The sequence below is a fragment of the Alosa sapidissima genome, chromosome 13, assembly GCF_018492685.1.
Source record: "Alosa sapidissima isolate fAloSap1 chromosome 13, fAloSap1.pri, whole genome shotgun sequence".
Classification (NCBI taxonomy): domain Eukaryota; kingdom Metazoa; phylum Chordata; class Actinopteri; order Clupeiformes; family Clupeidae; genus Alosa; species Alosa sapidissima.
In genome coordinates, this window is record NC_055969.1 from 12891873 (window position 1) to 12911045 (window position 19173).

General features: G+C 40.2%; 2 protein-coding genes across 4 annotated transcripts in view; one reads left to right on the forward strand and one right to left on the reverse strand.

Annotated features, from left to right (window-relative positions):
* Positions 1–506: 506 nt before the first annotated feature.
* Positions 507–2327, reverse strand: LOC121680169 (GTP-binding protein Di-Ras2). The gene is made up of 2 exons (XM_042059387.1): positions 2217–2327; positions 507–1131 (listed from the first exon to the last, which is right to left on the reverse strand). Exon 2 carries the CDS (start codon positions 1108–1110, stop codon positions 511–513), a length of 600 nt encoding a protein of 199 aa, XP_041915321.1. The 5' UTR covers positions 1111–1131; positions 2217–2327; the 3' UTR covers positions 507–510.
* The window catches only part of syk (spleen tyrosine kinase), a 33837-nt gene continuing 16446 nt past the window's right edge, over positions 1783–19173 (forward strand). For 2 of the 3 annotated variants that reach the window (XM_042059384.1, XM_042059385.1), the window contains exons 1-3: positions 1783–1804; positions 11003–11468; positions 14669–14829. In XM_042059384.1, the coding sequence (XP_041915318.1) occupies positions 11067–11468; positions 14669–14829 (563 nt within the window). In that variant the 5' untranslated portion in view covers positions 1783–1804; positions 11003–11066. Of the gene's footprint in view, positions 1805–7565; positions 7837–11002; positions 11469–14668; positions 14830–19173 lie in introns of those variants that run through there. The other variant, XM_042059386.1, reaches the window with a different exon arrangement.

The following is a 19173-nucleotide window of genomic DNA, read 5'->3' on the forward strand; positions in this document are numbered from 1 at the left end:
TTCTGGCACAGGCTGGGGATATTAGGTTATTCAACGCATCTTCTTTGTGAGTGGTTCGGAGAGCTGGAGGAGTACTGGGGAGCACTATAGATGTTTGGTCTTCCACTGTACAGTAATTTTTTTTTTTAGCTTTATTGTTCCGTTGTACAAGCAAGCCTGACAAAACCGTTTAAATGTCTTGACTTCCTTGTCTCCATGCGAAGCTACTACATGGTCGTTTGTGGCATGTCCTCCTCCGCCCTCCTGGTGTAAACTTTAAGCATAAACAGATATATCATGATGAGTGTGTGCATGTGTGTGTGTGTGTGCGTGCGTGTGTGTGTGTGTGTGTGTGTGTGTGTGTGTATGTTGATGTGTGTGGGTGGGTGCATTTGTGGGTGTTTCTTCTGGTACGACCATCAGTAAGAGTTCTAGTCTACGTCCTTGTGTAGGGATGCAGGGGAGAGGATGTTGGATTTGGACCGACCGGTCGCCTGCCCCCCCACCCCCCACCCCCCCCCCGACCCCCTCTTACATAACCACACATTTCCCCTTTAGCTTCTCTGCCCTCTTCTGCTGCTTGTTCTTCTTGCCGTCGATCTGCAGGCTGACTGTCCGCCGCTTCTCCAGGTTGAGCAGCTCCTTAAAGAGCTCCTGGACGTTGTGGTTGGTCTTGGCTGACGTCTCCATGAAGGCACACTTCCACCTCTTGGACACAGCCTCGCCCGTGGGCGACTCCACCTCGCGGCCCGACGTCTCGTCGCACTTGTTGCCCACCAGCATGATGGGGATGCTCTCCACGTCTCCTTTGATCTGGCAGATCTGCTCGTAGATGGGCTTGAGCTCCTCCAGCGACTGCTTGCTGGTGATGGAGTAGACCAGGATGAAGGCATGGCCCTTGGAGATGGAGAGGCGCTGCATGGCCGGGAACTGGTGGCTGCCCGTGGTGTCGGTGATCTGCAGCGTGCAGATGCTCTTGTCGCAGCTGATCACCTGCCGGTACGTATCCTCGATGGTGGGGATGTAGCTCTCGCGGAAGGTCCCCTTGACGAAGCGCAGCACCAGGGAACTCTTGCCCACCCCCCCTGCGCCGAACACCACCACTCGGTAGTCATTGCTCTGCTCCGGCATAGCTCTTCACAGTAGGCCTACCTACACAACACAGCAGAGAAATAGCCCTGTCAGACTCTTACAACTTAGATGTAGGCTTTCATATGTATATATGCATATTTCATGTATATTTCATATGTGAATAACCTATACAATATGAACATAACAAATTAGATTTTCATAGTCAACACAATATGTCATGTGAGTAAATAGGCCTATGTGAAGGAAACACAAGAACTGCAGGAGGTTTCTGAACGGTCAATTGAGCAGCATACGAATGAATTTTAAAACGGCAAGCACCAGGTCCTCCACTGTGCGCAAACGTGATGTAGACTAGCACGTGCCAGTCGGGTTTCCACGTCTGGTCGGCTGCCTGCGCGACACCTATGGGCTAGGAGTTCGGTATCCCCACCAAACTGATATTCATGGCTTGATTATCCAGCAACTGTGTTAAGCGTCATATGCTAAGTCAGCATTCTTTTAGAATGTAAGGGAGGGCAAAACAACGGGTGACAACGAGATTTTTTAAAAAATCCTCCCAGTCGTCTCGCGCTGGTTCATGGGATTCTATCACTTTCTGCGTCGTCAAACTAGACATCCGATTGGGTTAATAATAACTAAATTCGAAATTCCAATTATAGATGATACAGATGAGAAGGTCACGAACGCATCATGACACCCTGGTACAAGAATATCGTTCATTCAAGCACACAAGGTGAGTGTCAAGATTAAAAAATATTACTTTAAGTAAAGTAAAGTAGGCTAGTTTATACTACATTAATTACCCAATCTACCCATAAACAGAACATAGTATGGAAATGTGTTTTTATCGGGTTGGAACTCCTCGTTTGAATCTGTAATGTTCGATATTCGGATTGGAGGCAGGATTCAGCCAAGATGCATGACGATAAAAAAAAAGAAATGCAATGTGAATTGGCCATATCAAAAGAAGTTATTACTCCTGTTGTTTGCATATTACTACATTATTTCAATTAAAATGGAAAGATGAAATTAATTATTCATCACTACACTGACCAAGATTACACGAAAAAGGGGCAGGATAGTAGATGTGAAAACAAATCATCAAACATCAAAAAACGGATATAAATAAAAGTCGTCCTACTTACGAAAATAATAATGCTTTCGACGAAATGACACTTCAGATCCTTGATGTCATATTGTGCCAAGTGATTCCAGGATTCGCTAGCACCTGTCTCTTCCTTTCGCTCAAGTCTGCAATGCCTCTAAAAACCCATTGGAGCTCCGACTCCAATATTTAAAGGCGCAGCCCCCTCGGAAGAGGCTAAATGCGTCCCTTCGAGGCTCCTCTCTTGATGACGTAAGGGAGGAATCTCATGGCTTTGGCTTTGCAACGCCCATCTAGCTGCAACTATCTAAGCATCAACAAAGGTTGACAACGCTGGGTCTTCTCCGAAAAACCCTATCTGCATATCTCCTGGATGGGAGAAATGTCACCCGTCCATAATGCATTCGCAACTTGCTCTTTATATCAATCAAATTCCTTTCGCAGAGGTCGTTTTTCATGTCCATAAAAGCAGCCATCAACGCGTGACATCACTGTTGACATTTAGGATGAATTTTATCTGCTCTCGTTGTGAAACACCTGGCTTTGATGAGCTACCTGTGTTCCCCACACAGTAGTCATTATAAAGCAGCGCCATGGTAAATGGTGAATCTGGTTGGTTGTGTATTTCATGTTTTATAAGACCCTTAGCTATTTCTGTATGTCAGGATATATTAGATTTTTTGGGGGCAAATGTAGTAGGCTATTGAAAGTGTCTCAGGCTGTAAACTTTGCTTTGCTTTGCTAAATCTCTACTTTGCTAAATCTTTAACTACCATCAATCTTTCCAGATTCACACAATCTGCCCTTAAGGCAATTTTAAAGCTGTATACCACAATGGCAGTAGTAATTAACTACGCCAGCAATATTGTTCAGTTGTTTGTTTTGTGCACTCTGTAATATTGGCAAATATTACACTTTGAGCAATATGAGTTCATCAATCATATCACACCACCAGATAGTTAATTAATCTTTTGTTGTATTTTCTCATCTTTGCCAGTAAATTGTGCTGCGTGTGGCTGTGTGGTTTACAAGAAGCAAAGTGTGTGGGTGTCTCTTTGTCTGTGTGTGTGTGTGTGTGTGTGTGTGTGTGTGTGTGTGTGTGTGTGTGTGTTCATGCATGTGGGTATTCATGCGTAATCCATGTGTTAAAATATGAGACAGTGTGATGAAGTGTATGAGGTATCAGAGATCAGAATTGAATGACTGTGGTTTTCGTCATACATCAGTTCAGTCTGTCAGTTTGCTGCCAGGATATTTCACCTTGTCGTGTTAAATATACATTATTGTGACACAAATGTGTTCTTTGGACATTAGTGTGTTTTATGGTTTATGTCATTAGTTATAACCTAAAACAGCTGTTTTAGGTATTACGGTATATATCATAAATTGCCAAGTGTTTTGTAGATAGTGTGCTGGAAGGTTATGGCTATTTATGGAATCAATTCACCAGGTGAATGAAGCACCATCCAACATCGCCACAGGCAAAAGACTGACAGCCACATCACCTTTTCAGGTGGGATTTGAACATTTAGTGATATGTGTAAATTGGCATCAGTCTGTGACGCAACACTAAACTCTGGGTTTGTGCAGAATGAGCCAGTGGATCTTGCGTAGTTGGTGGCCTACAGTAGGTAACTCCCTAGACTTCAAAACACTGAGAGGCTGCTCATATTTGTAACAGGACAGAACCTCTTCATGGCCTTTAGAACTGTGCAAAGTTCTGTTTATCAGGAAGTGTAGTGCATAATGTAATTCACAATTCAACAGAATCAACAATTAACCAATTATGAAATCATCAACTTTGTCAACCAGTGGTGTGTTTTTTTGTAGTTTTTAATTCCAGTTTAAAATGACAGAACATTAACTGGAGTGACAAGTAGTAGAGAGAATCCCCAGTTGAAGTCCTTCCTAAAATATCATGTCTTGTGAAGCAGTACTGGTGATGACAGGCATTTTGCTGACACATTTCGGGATAAAGAAGAGGTCACATGAGCCATGTTCAGAGGCTAACACACACACACACACACACACACACACACACACACACACACACACACACACACACACACACACGCACACACACAGATTTACTGATATACTAGGAAAGATAGAGCAAGAGGAGAAGTTGAAAGTTGTCTTCAGGAATGAGCTTGCTGGATGTTGTTGCACCATTGTGACCTCTACTGGTCCTTAGTGGGATTACAGGTTGGGCTTGTTTCAGGTACAACGTGAGCGGAGGAGCCACCGTCTGCGCCTGCACCTGGTGGACAAAAATGGCTTCCTGTCTCTCTCACCTCAAAACCTGAGCCCCAAGCTCTCTAAAAATAGTGAGAGTTGACAGTGTTTGTGAGGGGCTTTCTTTAACCAGAGAGAGATGAAAAAGAAAAATATAGAGCATGTATGGGAAGCCTCAAAAGAAATCGTGTTGCGCCCTTGACTAAAGAGTTTCCATTTACAGCATGGCTTCTTTTCTCATCCGCTGCATGAGGGCTTATGTTTGACCTAAATTAATTTTTTGCATAATTTGGTCAAGTACTATACGGTATGCTGCAGCGTACACACTGCATGCTTCCAGCGGTGGGGCTCATGCACTCTGTCGTTTTCAAAAGTTGTCGCGTGGAACATAGATAAATATGTTTAGGAACAGATATTTCTTCTGACAAGGTATTCTTGTGGTATTATTGTGGAATATATTTTAAATTGACATTGAAAAGACACAAATCTACACAGTTTATATTCTTCATGTTTTACATTATTCTGTGTCATGGGAACCCCTCTAGGGATGTTAGATCAGAGGTTGAAGTTACCCATTATTGAATTGGATTTAATTAAATAAATGTGTATCATCCAGTAATGTGCTTACATAAAACAACCTGTCATACACCTTGTTGTTAATTCTGTGCGCCTGAATCTCAGATCTTGTGCACTGTTTTGGTTTTCATAGCATGTCTTCACAGCCACACAGCAGTGTACATTGAAGAAACATGCATGTACAACTTCAGTTCGCCGTTGCTACATATGCAACTCAAGTGAGCCTATTTATGGTGGGAAGGCTGTTTGATGCAGTTTCTTTAGTTTGGTGCAGTTTAGTTTATTTTGGTGTGGTGCACAGTGGGCAAGTGTATTTTGATAAAATGTAACGTTACACCCCGGTTTTACCCCAAATCTTACCCCAGCAGCAGCAAACACTTTCTCATAGTTTTCTCATAGTTTGTCATTTTCCAAGCATCGTGTGGTTTATGGGAAATTGTTGTTGTGAAGATGATTTGTCGGAAACTAGTGCCATTTGTACACTGAGAATTAATGAACAATCTGAACTTTGTATTAATGTGTAAAGGGGAAGAGTAAAGTATAAAGTATATATACTTTTTTGATCCCGTGAGGGAAATTTGGTCTCTGCATTTAACCCAATCAGTGAATTAGTGAAACACACTGCACACAGTGAACACACAGTGAGGTGAAGCACACACTAATCCCGGCGCAGTGAGCTGCCTGCTTCACCGGTGGCGCTCGGGAAGAGGTGTTTCATAAGAAGAATAGTGTGTGAAATGTTGACTGGGTCATTTGAATTAAGTTACTCTTCTGAGCAGAAGCAGAACTCCCTGAGGAGAGGGTTACTGTATGCCCTCACGTAACCCCCCCACATACCCCCACCCCCCCTCAAAAAAAACAAAACAGCACACACACATGAATGCTTACAACCAAAAAAACTGGCTCCATTCACGCAATGTGATTGTATACACTATACAAGTAGTCTCACACTCACACATCACACACACACTCACACATCACACACACACACACACACACACACACACACACACACACACACACACACACACATACGCAAACCCTATTCCTCTATTTTTGATTAGTCGAGTTGAACACGTTTGAATATGTGCATGTGTGGGTGTCCATGTAATGCGTGCATATGCTCTGTATGCAAACATTTTAATTCATTCACATGAACATTTGTTTTCATAAATAAGACCACGCCCATAGACATACATATCAACACACACACCCTAGTTCTGTGTACAGACAGCAATAAGCTAAACTTCCCTGCTGAAAAACCCTGCCTAACCAGCTTAAGGTGATTTGCTGGTTGACCAGTTTGTTAACCAGCTTGTTTGACCACCCTACAATTGTTGACCAGCTAGACCAGCAAAACCATTGCGAAAACATACCTTCAACTGGCTTACCCAGCTTATGATGGTAATTCAGATGGTTTTGCTTGTCGTACCACCTCAAACTGGTCTTTTTAGCTGGTGTTGGTGGTCTTACATTACTAGTTTGAATGGCAGGTTGGTCACTAGCATCTTACACCAGCCGTATCCCACATGATAGGCTGGTCACACTAGCATGACCAGTTTCCTCAGATGGTCACACCAGCATGTCCACCAGGTGGCCCAATCAGTTACACTAGCAAAGACCAGCGAGAGCTGGAGGAAGTATAAGTATATATACTTTTTTGATCCTGTGAGGGAAATTTGGTCTCTGCATTTAACCCAATCAGTGAATTAGTGAAACACAAACAGCACACAGTGAGGCGAAGCACACACTAATCCCGGCGTAGTGAGCTGCCTGCTTCAACGGCGGCGCTCGGGGAGCAGTGAGGGGTTAGGTGCCTTGCTCAAGGGCACTTCAGCCGCGGCCCACTGGTCGGGGCTCGAACCGGCAACCCTCCGGCTACAAGTCCAGAGTGCTAACCAGTGGGCCACGGCTGCCCACAGTCCAGAGTGCTAACCAGTGGGCCACGGCTGCCCACAAAAACCAGCAAAGACCAGCAAAGACCAGCTAAAACCAGCTACCAGCATAAACTTGGCTTTAAGCTGTTTTTTTGCTTGTCACCCACATTTTCTGGGCCTTCAGAGGCCTTCTCTGGATGCTGACAAATGTCAATGATTTGAAATCTCAATGTTGTTCCAATAATGAAATGGTCTTTAGAAATGGCAGCCAGTGTATCAGATCATAGATGGAGTTACAGTAGGAACGAAACCAGAGAGATTACCGGCATACCATATTTTGACATCGGAGAAAACCACTTTGCAGATCAAAACACAGTTGATTCCTATATCAGGACAACATTATGGACATACATTTCCCTGGACTCTGGACATTTCCCTTGGCATGCTTGGTAGCTCTAGATGACACACAGATTTAGATGGTATATGTCATAAAGCTTTGCCATATGAAGCAGTAGGCTGTGGCTATGACAGACTTGTGGGATGTCCAGTATAACTATGTATACTGCCCTGAGTTGCATTTCTATGGCTTGGTTTCTGAGGTGGGTGAAAAAAGGGAAGTTTTATTTCTTTTTTTTTTTTTGTTCGAGGAAGTAACTGAAAATGAGATGAAATGAGGAAGCTGGCAAACACTTCCACGTAGCACCCTAAGTGTTCGCTTGAAACCAGGGACAGACACACACACACGCATAGCATGTACAGAGACCCAAAACTGTGTATTCATTAGTCTTTGTTCTTCTTTCTCTTGATGGCTCTTGAGCTGTGAGACTCGCCCTCAGACAGTTAGCACGTCCTACTGCCGAAACGTTTGAAATATCCAAAGACTACTTGACCACATCATTTCCTGTACAGATAGCAGTTGAAGATGGTAGCTTCTATGAGCGGTCATAGGCTGTAGGACTGAGACAGTTCCTGGTAAGACCGAAGTTACATTTTTAAGTACATTTTTTTTACATTATATGCCGTTTCAGAGAATTATATAATTTAAATGGATGCATATACAATGGGTTATATTTGCAAATTACTGAAAAGTTCTAATAGTTAATATTAAATAAAAAGATTTCACCCTTGGAATGTTACATAAATGGGTGGAGCAGATCGACAGGGTTTTTCAAATTATGACAGTGGCTTTTCAAATGTTGAAGTAATTTATTCTTCATAATATATATATGAGGAATATATAATATTTTCATTAATTGATTTGTTTCTACATGTGGAAAGTGATGTCTGGTAAACTCTGAAATGCTTCAGTTTGCGAAGGCCTAATGTTGTGGCCTGCTGATGCAGGTGTTATATAATTGACTGTCAGTAAGTTCTGTCAGTAAGTTCTGACTGTCAGTATGAGTTTAATGTTCCTGTTAGAATTGTTCTTTCCTTTAATACGACTGACCAGGATATATATCTTAAAATGGATATGAATGTCACACTATGGCCAGAATTAGTACCGCTAAATGTTGCATGAAAAATATTGACACTTATATTTATGTCTCAGTTTAGCCCATTTTAAATTGTTGTCTCAATTTGGCATCTCATAATTCAGATCCTATAATTGTTATGTTCAGATCCTATAAAAGTTATGTTACTGTCAGCCACTTAGGCTTGGCTGCTTTCCTTTGGTCTGAGGCCAGTTTCTCTTATTGTGGTGTCTTATCAGATGGTCAATATAGTGGACATGATAGTAGTTCACTGGTATAGAGGTCAATAATGGACATGATCTTTATTTTGTTAAATTATTATTTGAATGATTTACTTATGTATTTATCTCTAAAGGATGAGAGTGTTTGTAATTATGGGCTGTATAGTGCGTAATTTAACTTATTTTTGTAACTTAAGTTTCAGTTACTGCAATAATAATATCAATGATAATTTATATATTTATTTACTTTACTTAATATGTCAGCCACACTCTCTGTTTCATGTTATCCTAAAACTAAGATCAAAGAGTTGTTTATTTATTTATTTCTCTTTTACTTGTGGCCAACTTAGTTAGCAGCAGTCGCTGTGTACACACCTAAAAAAAATACTCCTCAAAAATCCATGCTTTCATTGATTAAGTAGAACTGTGATTCTGCTTCTCTACATTTACATTAAGACAACCTTTGCAGCAGTTTTCAGCAGTATTGAGCCGTTTTGCTTGAAGTCTTGGTGTCTATACAGTAGGTTCACACGCTCTGTTTGACCAAGATTCAGCGTCACATATTGGCCCCCTCTCTTGTGCTTCAGGTGAAAATGTGCCCTATGGTACATGAGCTGCCTCTGTGGCCATGGTTGCCATAACAATGACCTTTCTTACCAGAAAGAGTCTGGGCCTTTTTTTGCAAGCTTCTGTGGTTTCCTTGCATGTTCTTGACTATATGTATATTTAGATCCATGTTCGTTCCTGTCTTGCGATAGGTGTTTTGAAGTAGGTCTTTGTGAGAGGCCAACAGCACTACAGTGGGCTGCATACAAGATGAAAGATTTTAGGACAACAGGATGTCTGTTGTACTGTTTTTGGCAGCTTTCTTTTTCTTCTTTTTGCATTCTGTAAAAGAACTGTCATTTTTACGTATTATTGTTACTAGCAGCCTGCTCTTCCATTTGTTGTATTACCATTTCATTGAAAAAAAAAATAGGCTTCTCTCAACCGTGCAAATTCCATCAAACACATACTGTACGTACAATTATGGGTCAATGGGATGGCGATAGTTATTTAAAATGAATTCATGAACATGTTTAACAATTGTGTGTTTCACATAGCTAGAAATTCCTTACTTTTCTTAGCTTTACCCTTGTTGCCAACATTTTAATAATATAACATAATTTGATAGTTTGTATTACGCATGGCATGTATTTATTTTTAGTATTGCCCTTTCGTGTATGACATCGCAGAATATGGCTCATCAACCCTTTCTATTTTTAGACAAAATACGTATTTTGGATGAGCATGTAAGTTTCACTACCTCAGCTCCAATAGGAAAATCTGTCATTTTTTGAAGGGAGACCTAAACTTGCTGTTCTCTGCATTCAGCCTACCGTTGTGTAACATTTGCGAATGACACAGGGCTGCAATTTTACTGTCACCCACTAACCTGGAAGTAATCATTCAATAGATAAAAATAAGTGTAACTGGTCAAACAAATGAAAAAGCAACATATTAAATTTTCTGATGGATACTTGACATTCTGTGGCAATGCATTGTGCGTCTGAAGTAGATCTGAAGGGTGTTTGAAGTGATTGCGCATTTGAGAAACACTGGTGTTTATTTTAACTCTCAGGTGGAGGAGTCTCAATCACTCATGGGCGGCCTGCACATACTCGGGCACTTAGCAAATCTCAAAAAGTGGACAAATATATGTTTTCAAGATGTCTTTCAAGCAGCAAAACGATTATTGCAGAAATCAGGAAGATCTTGTAGTTGCATTTTCACATCTCACTGCCCAGTTTAGAAATAGCATACTGATACTTCAAGCTCAGGCAGACAGTTCACCGAGGTAGACCACATACTCGCATACTGTGCAAAAGACATACAGTATATTCTCTAGAGAGAGAGAGAGAGTACTTATTGTTTACTGTCAGTATCAGCTAAACAAATACATTTAAATCTTTTTTAGTAATTAATAGTAGTAAAGTAATTTCAGTCCATTTTGACTTATTTTCAGTCATCATTAGATTTCATCCAGTGTGGTGATAAAAGCCCTGCAACATACTGTACATCATCAAAACTGTTTGGAATTATTCATAAATGAATGGGTATGCTGTGCAGTCTTGGACACCGAGGGTTGAGATTGACTCTTTGACCTGTATCAGTTCTGATGTCTTATTCCCTCTCACATTCACAGAAAAAGAAAGCCTCAATGAGTTGATATTAATGAATTAATGTGTCTCTAGATAAAATGTGATGTGAGCCTTTCCCAGGAGGTGTCTTCTCTAGTACAACAGCAGAGAAGCTGTTCCATTCAACTGTGAGCCTTTCTTTTCTGAGCAGGACTGTTCAACTTCCTGTCGTCAGAAGTCACCAAAGTACAGTTCCCCACTTTAAGTCGTGCGTTGAGTTGTGTCTCACTGTGCATTGCTGTGTGTCTGTGTCTGTGTGTCTCAGGAGGCCGGTGAATGATTCATTGCGTGCCAGCTTGAGAGAGCGAAAGGGTTGTACGGCACAAGCGATGGCGGACAAGGTGAACAAGCTGCCGTACTTCTACGGCAACATAACCCGCGAGGATGCAGAGGACTACCTGAAGCAGGGCGGCATGGGCGATGGCCTCTACCTGCTGCGCCAGAGCCGTAACTACCTGGGCGGCTTCGCCCTGTCGGTGGCCTATGGCCGGCAGGTGTACCACTACACCATCGAGAGGGAGTTGAATGACACGTATGCCATCGCCGGCGGGAAGTCGCACCGTAACCCGGTGGATGTGATCGACTACCATGCGCAGGAAGCCGACGGCCTCATCTGCGTGCTCAAGAAGCCCATGAACCGGCCCAAGGGCATGGAGCCCAAGGTGGGAGCCTTCGAGGACCTCAAGGAGCAGCTGATCCGGCAATACGTCAAACAGACGTGGAACCTGCAGGTAAGTCGACGGGTGTTTACTGTTAAAGCAATGCAAAAAAACACCTCAGATGCCTATCCCCCCCCCACCCCACACACACACACCCATCCCAAGTCCCTTGTGTGTGTGTGTTTGTGTGTTTGTATGTGTGTGGGGGGGGTGGGGGGGGGGGGTTAACTTGTTGAGCTGCAGAGTTGCAGTTGTGCAATATCATGTTGTGATCGCTGTTACAATAAAAGCATATTTCATAAAAAGCAACTTCATTAGAATTGACATCATGTACTTGACCCTTGTGCTACATGTGTACATCATGACCTCAGAGGCTTTTGTGCATATATGGTTACAAATACGAGGGGCCAGTCATGAATGTGTTGATGGATATACAGTACGTCACTGGAGTCAGACACAGAGTGCTAGTGTGTGTGGTGCAAGTTTGCGTAGGCAGAGGCTCTGTTAAGTGGTGGTGTGTTTGTCTGTAGCCAGCAGCCCAAGTCTTTGATTTGCGTGCCGAGGGGTTTGTGGGAGTACATCTCACGGCCGAAAAACATAACTATTCGAGTCAACACCATAACCATAACAGTAAAAAAACCCAGCAAGGTGTCTGATTCACGCCTACACTAAAACTGAGGGCTCTGCAGCACACTGCAGCAGGTAATTTAACAAGATGATGGTGGGTCTGTGAGTGGTCCTGAGCATAATACTGATGCAGAGATAAGCATCCTACCTTAGTTACCAGCTCTGCTCAATGTATTGGCTAGAACTTAAAAAGTCTAGTTGCAGAAAAAAACAATGTATCACTGTTTTGAAACATCAGTTTGCATTCAGTTACTAGACTCTGTGTGGTATTCCTTGTTTAAGTTTACATGTAGGTTATTGTATGGGCTGATTCATACTCTACACAAGCAAGTTAGAATACTTATAATAATACAGGAGGACATTGCAATCACTTGAGAAAAAAAATAATGATTGTATTACCTTATCTCATTAAAGCTAGGTGAAGACAACAACATACTTATGTGTAATGGTGTAAAGTAAAATTAGACTGAGAATGTAAACTAATAAAATATAACAAGAAACCATTCCAGAGAAAAGAATGCATGATATGCACTGAAAATGCAAGAAACATAGTATTGCATTTAGGTGTGTTTGCAATTCAAGAAACCATTCCAGAGAAAAGGATGTGTGATATACTCTGAAAATGTGAGACACATAGTGTTGCATTTTGTTGTGTTTGCAATTCTAGCAACAGCAGAATAATTTTGAAATGCACATTTTACATCTGTGTATACATTCAAACTATGGCTATAAGAAGCTTCATTGAGTACTGAGTTAGGTTGCATTAACTGGACCAGCACTAGCCTTGAGTCTGATGTGGGGCAACTAAATGGTTTCATGGTGATGGCTAAATGAGCCAGTTTCAGTCCTCAGGTTGCTAATGTTTAGTTACTAATGTAGCTTTGCTAAGTTACTGAAATAAAAACTTGACATTAAAAGTATTGAGTAAGAGATGATGATGTGAGCTGGTGGATTGTACAAGGTCTTCAGAGTTCTAGTTTTAAGTGTGGAGGTGATGAGAAGAAAGACCATCCCATCATACAGTCTGTGTTTGTACATTTGTGTGTGTGTGTGTGTGTGTGTGTGTGTGTGTGTGTTTGTCTTATGTAGGGACATTCATTTTTGAAGGGAACATTTCTGTGTCCTTTTTAAAGACCCAGCATTGATCTTTAGTATCCATTTAGTAGCCATCATGCTCTATAAGTGTGTTTGTGTGCAGGGGCGCATGCATATAGTTCTGCATAAGTTGATTTAGCTAACGTGTTTACAAACTATTTACAGGAAATTGTAAATAGCCTAGTAGCCTACTGTCAGTTAATGGGATACTGTGCAGAGTTGGGAAGTTATGGTAGGCCAATTTGGTGTGAATACACAATTGAGTAGCCTGATGGTACTGTACGCACAGTGCGTACGGCCGTACACCTGCAGGTGCGCCTGTTTGTGTGTTTTCATTTTGGTTAGATGCAATCACTGACGATTGCAGTTGATTTAAAGTCACATTTTTGTCTTTTGTATTGTTTTAGATAGGATTTTGTCAATGGAAGTAATTTTAGTCTAATTTTAGTCAGTGTTTCTCAGTTTTAATTTTAGTCTACTTTTAGTCAACATTTAGTCATAATCTTCTAACAGAAAATCTAAAATTATCTAATTATTTGTAGCCTAATGGATTACTTCATGATTTGTCTATGTAGAACACTTCAGCAACCAGGATAGAATAAAGAAGACCTAACAGTCTTAACGTAAAATAATATTGTATGAAATAACATTAAGATAAAAGTGTAATCAATTATGCGTTTGGTGACACTTCCGCACTTCTATGCTTCCACTCAGTTACATGTCCTGCAAGCTTATGAAAATTGTCTAAATGAAGTGATGAAGTTAGCAGCTCTATGAGGTGGGTTCTGCTTCCGAAGGGAGAGCAGTCATGACACGTAAGATCGCTGACTAGCATTCACCTACTTTTATCGAATCAATCAAACATTACTATACATATTTAACTGGGCAAACATAGCGAATGGCGTGTCCTCAAATGTCGTTTCTAGTTGGTAGTATTTTTTCTGCCCATCTTATAGGGCTATCCACACTCCATCTTTATCTGGAACAATGCACTGTGTCTTTTTTTCGACATTACAATAGGTGAAATGTGCCCATAGATCATCTCGTCTCGTATCTTCCGACCTGGAAGATTACTTGTGAAGTTGAGGAGCGCATCCTAGAACCCACCAGTAGCTCTGGCAAGGAGCTTCCAGATAGGCATAAACTGGCATTTGGGTAGGCAAGCATTGAGCAGGAACAGACCATCCAATGAGAAATATACCGTACATGATGAAGGCAGAGGGAATTTGTACTTGGACTTGCATATTCATGCATGTACTGTAAGTGGTTAAGGAACTCAATGTGTCTTGTTTGATTTCTGTGATAAAGCAAGCTGTTTTATCTTACATTTTTTTCATTAGGGCATAACGAATGAGTGAATGAGATTTCACTGTAATTTTCATTCAAAAATATTTTTTTCATTTACGTTGTTACAATTTAGTCGTGAAATAAAAGGTCATTGACGAATAATTCTCTTCAAAATTTACATTGACCAAATTAACCCTGTCCTTCGGTGTGTGTGTGTGTGTGTGTGTGTGTGTGTATGTGTGTTTGTTTGTTTCTGTGTGTAGGGCCATGCTTTAGAGCAGGCCATCATCAGCCAGCGGCCTCAGCTGGAGAAGCTCATTGCCACCACAGCCCATGAAAAGATGCCCTGGTTCCATGGCACCATCACACGCGATGACTCGGAGCCGCGCCTGCTAAAAAGCCCGCGCACCAACGGCAAGTTCTTGTAAGTCTCTCTCTTCCTTACAGCATCTCACCTCACTATATGAAACACCATATATGTGAGAGTTTGTGTGGTACATCAATGGTCGTGTAAGTGAAAGTGAGCATTTCTGAACAATATGTTCTCAAACCACCATATGCACAGTCCAGTCAGAACCACTCTTATCTTTGAAGATTTTAATTAGTTCGGTGAGTGTAAAACCCCATTGGCATGTGCTGCAATTAGCTTGTTTCGCTAGTCTCCTGAAAAGTTGAAATTTTCACAGATATTTCCAGCGTTTATTTAATCTGTAATCGCTGTAGTGGCTAGTTACTTGCAGTCTGAATGAGGATTAAGTGTGTCATATAGCAGCTTTAACAGCCTTTATTGGCTTTAAATACGTCTGAGAAGAACACACAATTACAGGGCAAAGTAAAGTATGTTACCTTTTATAAATGCAATAAAATGTGACAAATACAAGGAGGATATGCAGTACAACGAGTGGTATTTGACCAAAGTGAACAAAGTATTTTCTGTTTTTGAAAAAGAAGAGGTGGGACAGAGACAGTAGCAGGTACTTGTTTGATAAGCTCAGCAGGCGAATTTGAATGACTGAGGACTGACTTAATCAGACTGTTTTAATTCAGAGAGCGACTGTGGTTGAGCTAATCAGCAGAGCATCAGCTGAGGTGCTTAGGTGGACTACTGTGGTCTGCCTGAACTAAAGCTACATTTGTGGTGCAGAATAAGACACAGTATTATGTGTGTCAACATCAAAACTCTGAATTGCCCTGTAGTATTTTCATTGTGCATTCACAAACCTCCTAAAGCTAAATGGCGAAAATGACCCTGCACAGTGAACTGTTGTTGTTCAGTTACATAGAATGCCTTGTTTATTTCTGATGGGTTTGACATATATCCTCAAGGCATTGAAAGGGCCTGATGGACCTCTCTATGTGCATGCAGACCCAACTGTGCTACATAAATCTCATATATGAGTAGACAGTATGATGATGCTATGTACATAATGTATATGAAGTATACCTATATTTGTGGGCCGGAGCCTTTTATGGGCAGATAACCGCAGCATCACCCAGTGTAGATGATGATGTTTCACAGGGGATGTGTTGTGAATTCGATGGTTATTGTGTCGGCAGTAAAATAAATTCTCCATTGCTAGAGACAAGAGCACAGAGTACACAGAGTTTCTCATAAAGAATAATAAAGAGAACAAAAGACAAATAAAATGACTTTTGGGTTTTAGTGACACCACATTGTGCTGCAGCTCTCCCTGTGGTTTCCGTGTTGTGTACAACGCTCTCAACACTTCCTGTAGTGACCGTGAGCGAGGGTAGGTGGGGAAAAATGGTTTACAGGGACAGTGCGACAGTTCCACTCTCGCATCTGAAAGCAATCTTACTATGTAAAAATGCATGAGTGGGTGGATGAGTTAGTGGGTGGGTGAGTTGTGGAGGTGGTTCTCTCTAATTTGGTGCATGCACGATTTATTTACATAGCCAGTTTATTTGAACTTTGTCTTTTATGTTCTCTTTGAAGGTCTGAATGAAGTTAAAATTCCCATAATTTGTTAAAGAAGTGCTTCTGAATGAAGTTAAAATTCCCATAATTTGTTAAAGAAGTGTTTTTCTGTGTATTTTGAAATAGCACTAGAATACATTGTTCAAGATGCACACTGTTGGTATTTGGAATGGAATTACATTTTTAGTGATGGCACCATGCTATCAAATAATCACCGGCTTTGTATACAGTACCACAGAGTACCAGTGATAAAAAACAATAACCAAACAGTTCAAGGGGAAAAAAAGCAATAGACAAAAGAAAAAAAAGTAGAGTCTGTAAGGCTCCCCCTTTTTGACCACTGATTGCACCTGAAACAAAACACAGAGATATACATATCTGGGCCCAAGGCCCCGGTAGTGCTTCCTAAGTTTCAACTAACATTATAGAAAAGATTTCAATTGCAATACTGCTATGGTCAGTCACCAAATTAGTAATTAGCAATGACATATAAATTTACGTGATCATGATCTCCATGGATACTCTTTTTTTTTTCTTTGTGTGCCTCATATCAAGAATTGTTTATCATACAGTAAAGTTAAATGATCTTAACCTTTTCCACATTTTTAAAGCAGGCCTAAAGGCATGTTTTAAAGAACTTGAACATATTCTGAACGCCTGAAACAAATTCAAAGTTGTGTTTTATTTTATTGCATTGCTGTAAAACAGTTGTAAAACCTTTTCCATATCAATGAAGAGAAAAAAATAATAATACCAATATAAAAACTGCAGTGGATGTGTTAATAAACATATGAACCTATTAGTTCAATATTAGTTCAGTGTAGTGAAGTCAACATCAACAACCTCTCATCCTCCATGAAAGAAAAAGCTATCTTTAATCATAACTTGATACACTGCAAGAGCTAGCTGTCTATGTTATCAGACTACTCTTAATCAGACTCCCCCTTATGATCTGCAGCAAGGCTGCAAGATTATTCCCCCAGCTAAAGTGTTGTTGCCTTTAACACTGTTTCCTATTAAGAGCTAAGTGCGTCATAGCATCAACAATTTGATAAATTCACTGCTGTTGGTAAGATTACAACTTTGCTAAACGCTTTTGTCCACGCTAAAAGTTCTACCACTTTTCAGGCTATGTTTTTGCTGGTAACCCATTGTCAGTCACTATTGAAAGTAATTAACTGTGTTTAACTGTTTTGTCGTTGACTATGACACCACAGTGAAGTTAGTTTCACTTTGCCTATATGTTCAATTAATAGACAAGTGCAGATGTGTGTAGCCTATACTCTACTCTCGGTTTTAGTAAAGAATGGCTTAGTGGAATACCTGTTCCATACAGTCTTGCGTACAAGCAGATTCCTTCAAATACACAGCTGACTATCAAAATACTGATGTGCTGTTTGAAGTTGTACCGCTTGCTGTTAAAGGGAATGACAGATGTCCTCCTCATTGGTTTAAAGGATGTTAAGCCCAAAACACACCCATGACTGATTAAGAAACATAAGAGCCACCTTTTTGCGCCAGGCACCTGACGTTTGATAACAAAACCACCCCGAATGTGGACTGGATAAACCCCTAAATGTATTTACGCTATTTGCTAGTGACCATGCATTTAAATATCTAAATTAGGGCCCAAAGTGTGTGTGAGAGAGAATAAGAGTGAGCGAAACAGTGGGTATGATAATTTCTTAACAACCAACCAACAGCAGGATCTGCGTTCACATGCACTCTGTGGCGAGACAAGTTTTTCTTGCTTGTAAGTGGCATCCATTGGGGGACAAGAGGTACATTTTATATATAATAAATGTATTTATATTATTTATTTATAATTTGAACATACTGTTTACATACATCATAATAAAATGTTTAAAAATAATTATGGAAGTTTAAATTTAAAATGAAAAGCTTTGACAAAAATCGCTTAAATTGCAATCTAATTAAACCCTTTTAAAGCTATTGTTCATGCTAAATAGTTAGTCACTATTTCAATATAAAATATAAATATAAATATAAATATAAATAAATATAAAAATAATATAATTGGCACCTAAAATTACATACTCTTGGCCCTGAATCTGATCAAACTGGTCTCAAACAGAAAAGAGTCAACTGGTGTAACTGGTTACACCATTTGACATTTCTATTTAAAAGCAAAATTTGCAGGCATTATTATGGACAACTATGTACACACTTCACCTTTATGTGAATATTCAAACACAGTTTTTACATTAAATTGAATATTTTATGATTATTATGATTTATCAACATTTTTAAAAGGCCATACCATTTGACATGTAACCTAAGCTTGCCTGGCCATGGCCTAAAAACACTATTATGTTACTTTAAGAGAGTTGCTAACCTTGACTCATAGCAGTTGGGGTCTTGAAGGGTCCTTCTCTATGACATAATTTCCTGTCACATGATTCTCTGACATAATATACAAAATTGCTCCTTAAATGGTGGTTACACCACTTGACATTTTAAGTGGTTGATGTGACAGACACGATTCCCCATATTAATTCAAACATTCAGAACAATGGGGTTTCATTAATTGTATTAAATATAGAAAAGTTCTTGTGCAAGATCATGCCAGATTATTTTAGAAGGGATTTTGGAGAGAATTTCACATTTTTTTCAGCAAGTGTAATTATTTGGTTCATGTTTTTGTGGTTACACCGTGTTGACAATTTTACCCAAATTCAGTTAATACTCTTTCAAAATTAAATAAATCCAAAACTTTAAGATTAGGGTTTGATGAAAATGATATTTGATATAATTTGTCAAATTATTTTCAAATTTTAACAATTTTAAATGTATGTAACCCATATGTAC

Coding starts and splice junctions, on each gene's coding strand:
- LOC121680169 (XM_042059387.1), bottom strand. CDS start 1,110: ATGCCGGAGCAGAGCAATGACTACCGAGTGGTGGTGTTCGGCGCAGGG.